At 54.6% G+C, this 9,446-nt stretch overlaps 1 protein-coding gene across 1 annotated transcript in view; it reads right to left on the reverse strand.

The window, feature by feature from the left end:
• Positions 1-7,903, reverse strand: part of CNGB1 (cyclic nucleotide gated channel beta 1) — a 31,295-nt gene extending 23,392 nt beyond the window's left edge. The window contains exons 1-10 of the mRNA XM_010186515.1: positions 7,805-7,903; positions 7,476-7,533; positions 7,025-7,119; positions 6,761-6,803; positions 6,465-6,587; positions 6,306-6,387; positions 6,110-6,227; positions 5,724-5,763; positions 1,245-1,419; positions 1-146 (exon numbers count right to left, since the gene is read on the reverse strand). Of these exons, the coding sequence (XP_010184817.1) occupies positions 1-146; positions 1,245-1,419; positions 5,724-5,763; positions 6,110-6,227; positions 6,306-6,387; positions 6,465-6,587; positions 6,761-6,803; positions 7,025-7,119; positions 7,476-7,533; positions 7,805-7,903 (979 nt within the window). The remainder of the gene's footprint in view (positions 147-1,244; positions 1,420-5,723; positions 5,764-6,109; positions 6,228-6,305; positions 6,388-6,464; positions 6,588-6,760; positions 6,804-7,024; positions 7,120-7,475; positions 7,534-7,804) is intronic.
• Positions 7,904-9,446: the final 1,543 nt, after the last annotated feature.

Genomic DNA, 9,446 nt, shown 5'->3' on the forward strand with positions numbered 1-9,446 from the left:
CCTCCTCCTCCTCCTTTTCCTCCTCCTCCTCCTCCTCCTCCTCCTCCTTCTCCTTTTCTTCCTTCTCCTCCTCCTCCTTCCCCTTCTTCTCCTTTTCTTCCCCCTCCCCCTCCTCCTCAGCAGTGCTCAGGGAGCACATCCACAGCCTGGGAAGGAGAAACTCATTAGTTGAAATGAACCTCACAAGAGGAGCACTGCCAGTTTCCACTCCCCTTTTGGTCAGAGATGCTGTTCCTCCACCCCCCAGCCAACCTCTTGCAGGGGGACATGTTTGGACACACTGGGCATACACTGCTTCACAGCCTATCAATATCTGCAGCTCCAAGAGGGTAAGATGAAGAACAGGAAAAAGTTTGGGATTGCAAAACCAGAGTCCCAGAGTCTTCAAATTCCCCTTGCGGCACAGGGTAATGATGTGCTGTGCTTAGGTGTCACTTGCTGCTGATTTTGACTAATACCTCCCTGTTAATAAAATCCACCCTGCAGGACAGGACGTGTTTGCTGCCCACAGCTTCTCAGGCTCATATACTAAGAGGAAAAAAAAATATCTGAATAATGTTTTTATAACATGTCCAGTGTTTTCTGGCTGAGCAGAAGGGTGGCTTTGGGCATTGCTTGTGTTTAGTGCAGCTGAGCATTGCCCATGTCAGAGATGAGGACTGCTGTGCTTACCTTTCCCTGCATGTGCCAGTGCTCAGGAAGCATTCTAGGGGATCGCAAACCCTTTAAAAAAGAGGGCATGGACACCTCTCATGCCCCTGCTGCAATGCAGCTCACTCCCAGCTCTGAAAGCACTGCCCAGCCCTCAGGAGGACCTCAGCAGGGGTTTCCTTTGGAAGTTGTAGGACGAATTAGATAGAGAAAACTACCATTTCTAATCGTCATGACAGTTGGATGTGTAGTTGATGGGAAACAGGTCCAAACCCTCCCGCGTTGGGGCCAGCTTCTACTTAGGGAAGCCTCAGCAGAGCATCCTTCAGCTGTCCTCTGCAGGGCAATGTGAAGCATTGCAGTCTCGGCTCTGCCACTGCCTGCCCCAACTCAAATCTCAGCACCAGAAGGAAAGGCTGTTTGATCAAACACCATTCTGGTACCCCCTCTTTGGAAACAAGCACCTTGGCTGGCTCCTGCCAGCTCCACCAAGGAGGGGTGTACAGGGATGTGCATGTCCCTTCCCATGGCCACTATGCTGGTGGCCAGAGCGCACGCAGAGCTGCCCATCACTAGTATCTCCCTTCTCCTACCTGTTTTCTTCTTCCTGAGGTTCCTCCTGTATGGGGGGAAGGGGATGAGTATCTGCCACCAGCTGAGCCTCGAGGCCCAGGGCTATCATCTTGCACGTGGCTTCATCAATGCAGTCATCGGTGATCTCTTCGAGGATGAGGTCAGTCTCCTTGGGTTCCTCAGGGACAATGCAGACTGAAACAGGAACGGGGACAGGGAGGCAATGGAGTGAGAGCAGCACATTTTTGAGGGGCCAGAGGTAGGGGCATGGCAGATCCCACATTTTAGTTGCTCGATGCAGCTGCTCTCAGCCTGCACAGAACTGTGCAGCCCCAGTCTCCCCAAGCTGTGCCAGATGGATGCCTAGGCCACTTTTGCCAGAAGGAAGAAGAAAATTCACCATTTTGTGCCAAGCACAGGAAAAACCCTGTGGAAACCATACCCCTTCACGTACAGATGCCTGTTGACTTCCCTACGCACATGGCAACCCTCACTAGCAGACGATCTGGCCCATCTCCAAGCCACATTTTGTCTCTCCTCGCAAACAAAAGCAGGTGCAGGAAGAGCCCAAACCTTGCAAACCCTGAAATGCTATGCTAGCACTGCTCCAAGGCCCTGCTTTTGCAGACCCCAGGTTGCAATGCTCTGAGCACCCCCACACGTCCTCTCTGAACACAGTTTGGGATGTATCCTGCACACCCTGCCACTTTCCAGCATCACTGGGAGAACCCCACAGCATGTAACTGGGGAGGCTGTTGGACCAGCTGCAAAGCCAAAAGCATGGATCTGATCCACAGCCCTTGTCTTGTCCCACAGGGACCCATCCTGAAGAAACAGGAGGAGGAAGCACATCCGCATACGGTAAACCAGTTTATTTTGAAGTCTGCCTGACAACAAAACTTACATGTCCACAGCAAAGCTAATAGGAAACGTACAGATTCAACTACAGAAAGACAGGAAACCCACCCACAGTCGGCTCTGTGTCATATTTACCCACCCCATGGTGCCTATGCTGCCTTTAGCCTGTTAATTAAAATGCGGGACAGCAATCAGAGAGATGGCTTTTAAAACATGACACAACTTTTGGATATATTATATGAAAATGGGGCAAATACTAAAATTGTAGCCTGGTTCCAGCAGGTCTGGTTATAAACTCAGGGGATGGATGTCAGGTTGGTTGCTTGGCTCGTGACTCATCGTTACAGAGGCCTAGATCATCCTAAGGAGATGCAACGAGATGGTGGGAGGCTTTATTGTGGCCTTTGAATATATCAAGGGGGCTTACACAAAAGATGGAGAAAGACTTTTTAGCATGATCTGTAGTGGCAGGACAAGGGTCAAGGGTTTTAAACTGAAAGAGGGTAAATTTAAATTCATGACTGCACTCCTTGAACTGAGATAGCCCCTGGGATCCCTTCTCTGCCAGGACACTCCTCTTAGTGCTGCATCCAAGGAGCTGTGAGTTTTAGGAGAGAACAGCCATAGCTGGGGACAAGGAGAGCTTGGGTAAATTCTCCCATAAGGAGAGCCCGGGCAAAGGCTTTTAACCATTAACTCCCACTCATTTGCCTAGAGATTCACTTCACCCGCCTGCATCTGCTGCTGCAAACCAGAGCCCTTTCTACTTGCTGGGAGAAAACACTCTGTTAATGGAAGAAAAGCAATAAGAAGCTGATGAGAGCTCAAAGAGCTCTCTAACGTGACATCTTGGAGAAAGAAATTGACTAAAAGACAGCTCTGGCCTTCATCTGGAGGTCTCAGAGGTGAGTATTCGGATGCTGGGGGGGAGTTGAGAGGGCCAGTAGTGCTAGGAGGCTGCAGCAAGGGGCTCGCTGCCTCTGAGGTGTCCTGGGTGATGCTTTCCTACCCTCCTATAAATTATAGCTCCTGTCTCACAGACATTGCCCTGCAAAACCAATAGCTCCAGTTCCTGAAGACAAAAGGGAGCCGGGACGGGACAGCCCTGGGATACGCAGCCAGCCTCTGGTCCCTGCTGCCCTGGCTGGGAAGGAGCTAGAGACCATTTGCAGATTCCCTTTTGCTTTTCCTCCCCAGCTGCACTGTCTCCTCAGGTTGGTCTCATTTGGTTGTGGGATGGGCTGGCTCGCCACGGGCTTCGTTTTCCATTTGTTTCAGAGGCGCTAAGCCCCTTTGCCCCCTGAAACAAAAGGAGAAGGAAAACATTAATGATCGTGCTGGCAGCTTGGTGCTGGGGCAGATCTCTTGCTCTACCCTATTGCTCCCTTCCTTGGGCAGATTAAGGGACCTGGAGATGCCTCAAGGCACCAAAGTGAGCTGTAACGCCAGCCAGCCGCCTGCAAAGGCTGCAGCTGCCCAGATGTGCGGCAGCATCCCACCAGCTTTGCCTCTTCCCAAGGTCCACAGCAGTACTTGGGTCTCTACTTTGTACAAACACATGGACAAATGCCTTCCTGTGGGATTTCCAGCTCTAAGATCCCATCAAGCAGCTGCTGGCTGTAGGAGCAACCTCCCGGCACGTCCCCGGAGAGGGACAAAACCTCCACGTGTCCCTGCTCCCATCGGCGCTCCCACGGCCTGACCAACCACTCCTTCCTGGAACGGTGCTTGCACGGGGCTGTGTGACACCTCCCCTGGCTGGCCCATCCATGGCTCCTGGCCAGGCTCCCTGTCTTGCTCCACATCCCAAAATGTGGCTGGTAAGGGGAGCCAAGCCCAGCTGCCCACAGAGCTGGTACTTGCTCCTTTCCACAGACAGGAGAGCAGCAGTATGAACCGTGCAATGTTTTCCTACAGCCATGCAGACTCACATCTAACACATCTAATCCCAGGATTTTGTTTTCCCCGTGGCATCTCACGCCAGACTCAGCAAACATCCTCCAGCTCAGCAGCAAACATGCCAAAGGAGTGATGAAGGGGGTAAGGTTTGAATTCCCCTGTAATCCTTTGATCAAATCCCACCAGCTTGGCAAAAATCCTCTGGCACAGCTCGAGGACAGACCTTGATATCAGCACTAACCTCAAAACCTGGGATGTGAGGATCTGGGATGCTGCAGTCAGACTCCCACCACCTGAGTTTTACCAAGCCCGTGCCACAACCCCAGATCTGCTCCTACTTCTCAAGCAGCAACAGCCTCTCCTGACTTCCCCAGGGATTTCAGGGGCTCCTGAGCTGGCACCCACAGCAGACTGGGGGATAAAAGTCACCACTGGCCCCTCTTCTCAGCGACCTTTCTGACCCCAACAAGCAAAACAGCATGGTGAGAGCAAGAAACCACTTACTTTCTTCCACGGGACTTGAGGTTGCTGCAGACACTCCCTGCCAGAAGGAAAAGGAAAACATAAGACATTGCCCAGTAAACCTAGTTTTTTACTCTAATTGCCCCATTTTCAGTAAATGTGGCCCTTTTACCCTAAACACCCTGTGGGATTTCTAGGGGTATGTGGATTGCTTGGGCAAGGGCAAAAGGTAAAAGGCAGGAGGACATCAGTGAGCTCGCCCAGATGCAAGGGAAGCTGCACATGAAGCTGCTGCTGCTTCTCCTTAGAGCTGGACTGAGCCTGGGTGAGATGTGAGGGCGCAGACATCACCCGGTGCCACGCAGAAAGGTAAAGACACAGCAAAGAAAACACACACTATGGGCTCTCTTGCTGCTTAGAGGCCAAATCCTGATTTTCATCAGCTAAGAAGGTGATAGGGATTTGTTTTTCTTGAAGGATCTGAATGACAGCCCAAACCACAGCAGGTCTCAGCACTGATCTGGTGGCATCTGCATGGCAGGGGACACCCTCTCCACTGGGGACACAGTGTTCATGCACCCTTTGCCTACCCAGCAGACAGCATACCTGTGTGTCCTGCTTCTCCCTGCTCACTGGCTGCGGCATCACCTTCTCCAGTCCCTGGACGAACCAGGTAAACATCCTGGTGACCAGAAACCACCATCAGACCTGGCTACCAGAGCCTTTGGTTCCACAGTCCCATCCCTTTGGCCATGGTACCCACACAGAAACTGCCACCACAGTTACCTGCTGCCGTCCCCAGCCAGGGACTGAGGGACCAGGGTGGCTGCTGTCTCTGGCTGCCCTTCAGCCGCTGCCGACTCCACTGTCCCTGGCATGCTCTGGGAGGTTGAAGAGCTGCGTTTCGCCTTTGCCCGGGTTTTAGTCCCTTTTGTGCCTGCTCAGAGTTGTTCAGAAGGAAAAGGGGGACAGACAACGCAGCAGTCACCTTATAAATTGCTGGGGAAGGGAAGCAAGCGAGGAAGGGTCCCTCCCACACTGGAACAGGCCTGGGAGACCTCCCTGGCAGCTTCTTCCCTGGGGACCCAGCCTGGGACAAGGACATGGGCAGTTTGGGGACAGACGCGGTGTAGTGGCTGTGCTGTGACCCAGGACCCTGTGTTCCCACCCCTCTCGCACAGTTGGTACCCCAGGGCATGGGGATGGAGGGCTGGTGCATGGATTCTTGAAGGCAGAATGCCACCTCCAAAAGCGTCACCCAGGGTTGGGGGATCACTCACCTCCTGCTGTGGCTTCGCACTTCTGCTCCTTTGGATCCGGCTGCAGAGGGATAGAGGGATGGATGGATGCAGCAAAGCACCATTTGCAGCCCCACACCACCCTGTGCGGGCACATCCCCCACCCCAAGGGGACTCATGCATAGCCCCACACACCTTTCACTGGTTTCAGCCCCATTTCCTTGATGAGGACCATTAAACCCAGCCTCCAGCATTGCTGGCACCAGTAGGTCCTGAATGAAGGGTCCTCCTTGCATGCAGCCAGGCTGGGAAGCACCAGGATGGCACCCCAGGCCGCTCTTTCACTCTACTGAATGTCCCCTGGGATTTTCCTCCCCAGAGTCCCAGCCAGGGTGTGTGGGAGGACAGGAAACACCCTCCGCTCTCACCTCTGCACCACAGCCCCCTGGATGGGCGATGCTCACCTCTGACTTTTTCGGCACCTCCGGCTGCGGCACCATCCTCTCGAAGCCCTGCGCCAGCCAGCTGATCACCCGTGCCCCTGCCCTGCGGGGAGAGCGTGCCGTGGTGGGGAGCTCATCCTGCACCCCAGCCCTGCCATCCTGCATCCCCCCAGGGACCCACCACTGCCCCGTGCCCGTGTCCAAGCCAGCCTCAGGGTCGCAGCCATCCAGTTCATCATCCTCTGGATCGAAGGGGGTTATCACTGCAAGGAGAGCGGGGCCATAGGGATGGGGGAGAGTCAATACTTGCACTGCTGGGAGCTCCTCGTCCCCCCATCACCCCAGTTCTGGGTGCCAGTAGTGCCAGCATCACCGACCAGGAGGCCCAGAAAGGCTCCCGGCAAGCCAGCCTCAGGGTCGCAGCCATCCAGTTCATCATCCTCTGGATCGAAGGGGGTTATCACTGCAAGGAGAGCGGGGCCATAGGGATGGGGGAGAGTCAATACTTGCACTGCTGGGAGCTCCTCGTCCCCCCATCACCCCAGTTCTGGGTGCCAGTAGTGCCAGCATCACCGACCAGGAGGCCCAGAAAGGCTCCCGGGATGATGCAAGCTGTGGGCTCCCAGCAATCCTTACCCAGACCATCCTCATCATCGTCCCCGAGGATCTGCACCTCTGTCTGAAAAGCCAAACAGAAACAGACCATCACCCGCCCAACAGCCAAGGGGGCTCATCCAAACCGGCAGTGGGGAAACCTGCCCTTTCCCCAGGGATGGATGAAGGCAGAAGCCCAGGCAGGCCAGGTTTAGAGTTCCCAGCTAGCACTGGGAAAATGATTGGAAGGAAAAGAAGAGCTTGAAGCCCAAATTTGTCAGACTGTTGCCCAGATCTGTCAGCTACCTGATCGGGAACATCGATGCTTGTCTCAAAGCTCTTCCCAAGTGCCTGCAGTGTCCCTGGGGCTGGAACTGGCTGGGGCATCACCTTCTCCAGCCCTTGGGAGATCCAGGAGAGCACACTGCTCCCCACGCTGCCAGGGAAGAGGGCGAGTCAGGCTGGGATGCCCCAGCCCAGGCATCCAGCCCCCCACCAAAAACAAAAACCCAGGCAAGCCACGTTGCATGCTGGAGGGTGTAAGAACAATACCTCTCAAACACAGAGCTTGCATCCTCCGGGACTGCAAATCCCACCTTCTTTTCCACTTCTTCAAAGGCACCAGGAAAAAAATAAACAGAAAGCTCCTATCACCATCCCGCAAGCCCTTGGCATGCTGGGCAGGAGTGGGACCAGTTGGTAAGGGAATGCTGACCCAATGCCTGAATTAGCACATCCCTCTGCCGTGGGGACTTACCCTCGGTGCGTGCATAGTCAGCAGCATCTCCAGGGCCACTGGCCTTTCTCGTCAGTGCCTTCAGGGTAAAAGGCAGAAAGTGTCAGAGTGCGAGGCTCAGGGGACAGCATCGCCCACTCAGAAATGGCTGCAAACCCCAGAGCCTCCCCATCCTTCCCACTGCCTCCCAGCAGCTCAGAGGGCGGGTGCATCCTGGCCCAAATCCCTCCCACGGATGTTGTGGATCATCCCTGGGTGCCACAGTGTCAGGGCTGGATGCAGAGGCACCAAGCATCTCTCCACCATGCTTGCAGGGTCCCTGGTTCCCCCCAGATTGGCTCCCCACTCACCTTAGCTGGCTCTGGATCCTGCACTGGGGCCGGGGGGGTCTCTTCTGTCAGATGGGGCACGGGGGGCTGGGGAACCACCCGCTCGAACCAGCCCAGCATCCCTCCACCTGTGGGTGGTGAGGAGGGGTCTCCAGCCAGCAAGAGGCCAGCAGCAGTGATGCACGCTCCCCAGGGAATACCAGGTGTGCTGACCACTCACGATGTCCCCAGGGCAGCCCCAAAAGGTCCTTGGTGTCCTCCCGTTGCTGTGTCCTGCTTGGGAAATGTGGCACTGCAGCACAGCCAGGCCAAACCCAGCTCAACCCCTGACCCATCAGCGTTATCATGGGCAAACTATGCCCTCTATTTTAAGTTCACAGGCTCAGTTAAAATTGCTTTTCCCAGATGTAACCACTCATTTAGTTTTGAGGTTTTTTTTGCACAACTCTCCACAGCCAGGTTCACACACAGAGAAGCACTTGTGAAGCTGTAGCAGATGGATCACAGAAACCGTGATGCTCTGCTCAGGGTCCTCTACACTCCCCTTCATTTTCCATTCAAAGGTTGAAAACCAACAGTAATTCAAGCAGATTTTTTTTTATGAGCAAGTTCATGTCCCAACACCCATACCAACTCATCCTGCCCCTAAGAAACAACTCTGCTCTGTCACCTTTTGGCTATGGCCCAGGGCCATGGTGGCCACTGGGGCAAGCACCCGCCTGGGGCCCTGGGGTGGGCAGCGAAGGCAGCCAGCACTGACTTGCTGTGGCTGCTGAGATATTGATGGGGTAGGTAAAAATAAGATGCTGCAGCGCAGGGATTCAGCTGTTCAAGCTCTGTTTGCTCGGTTGTTTTGAGTCCCCCCCCATTCCTCCTTGGTGTAACTGCAGGCTGGGATGCAGCACCAGCAAGCCAAGCAATGTTCCATGTTCCCATGCCTGGGTACAGGACTGGAGTTCTTGTACAGCTCAAACTGGGGACGTCTTCTGCTGCTGCCCCTCCAAAGAGCTCCACTTTGCCCAAAATGCCCTTCCAAAGACACTCCATTCTGCTGGAGGATCTCAGGCCGCCCTCATGCTGCTGCTCACAGGAGGTTCCTGCGAAGCGCACAAGAAAGCAGATCCTTGCGCTCCATCCAGCCTGGCCAGGAGACCACACGGGAGTTTTGGTCCCAGGTTAACCCACAGCCCCAGTGCTGTGGAGCAGAGACTGCAGGCTGGCAGCTGCTCAGTGTCAGACTCTCTGCATTAACCCCTCACTCAGCTTTTGGGCACACAGAACGCCTTCCAATCCCTTGAGGAGTTTCATGGGGGCTGTCCAAAGTCTGGCATCTCCAATCTCAACCAGGGCGAGATGACACACGTCCTCAGCTCTCTGTGTGCCCCCACCTCAGACAAGCCCAGGAGCTAGGTTTGGATGCGTCCAAAGCATCACCCCACGCAGTCCTGCAGTCCCCGCACACCACAGGCAGGGTCAGCTCTCCTGGAGACCCCCATGTCCCCAGAGTAGGACAGGGTGGCTGTAAAACATTTCCCAGGAGGCCTGAAGACCAAAAACCAAATAAGAAATTGCCTTTTACCTGCACTGGGTGTAAAGGATTAAGAAGCTGCAAATGCCCCAGGAACAGCAAGGAAAATCCAGCAGCACCGTGCAGTATAGCAGC

Source organism: Mesitornis unicolor, unplaced genomic scaffold (genome assembly GCF_000695765.1).
Source record: "Mesitornis unicolor isolate BGI_N332 unplaced genomic scaffold, ASM69576v1 scaffold27836, whole genome shotgun sequence".
Lineage (NCBI taxonomy): Eukaryota > Metazoa > Chordata > Aves > Mesitornithiformes > Mesitornithidae > Mesitornis > Mesitornis unicolor.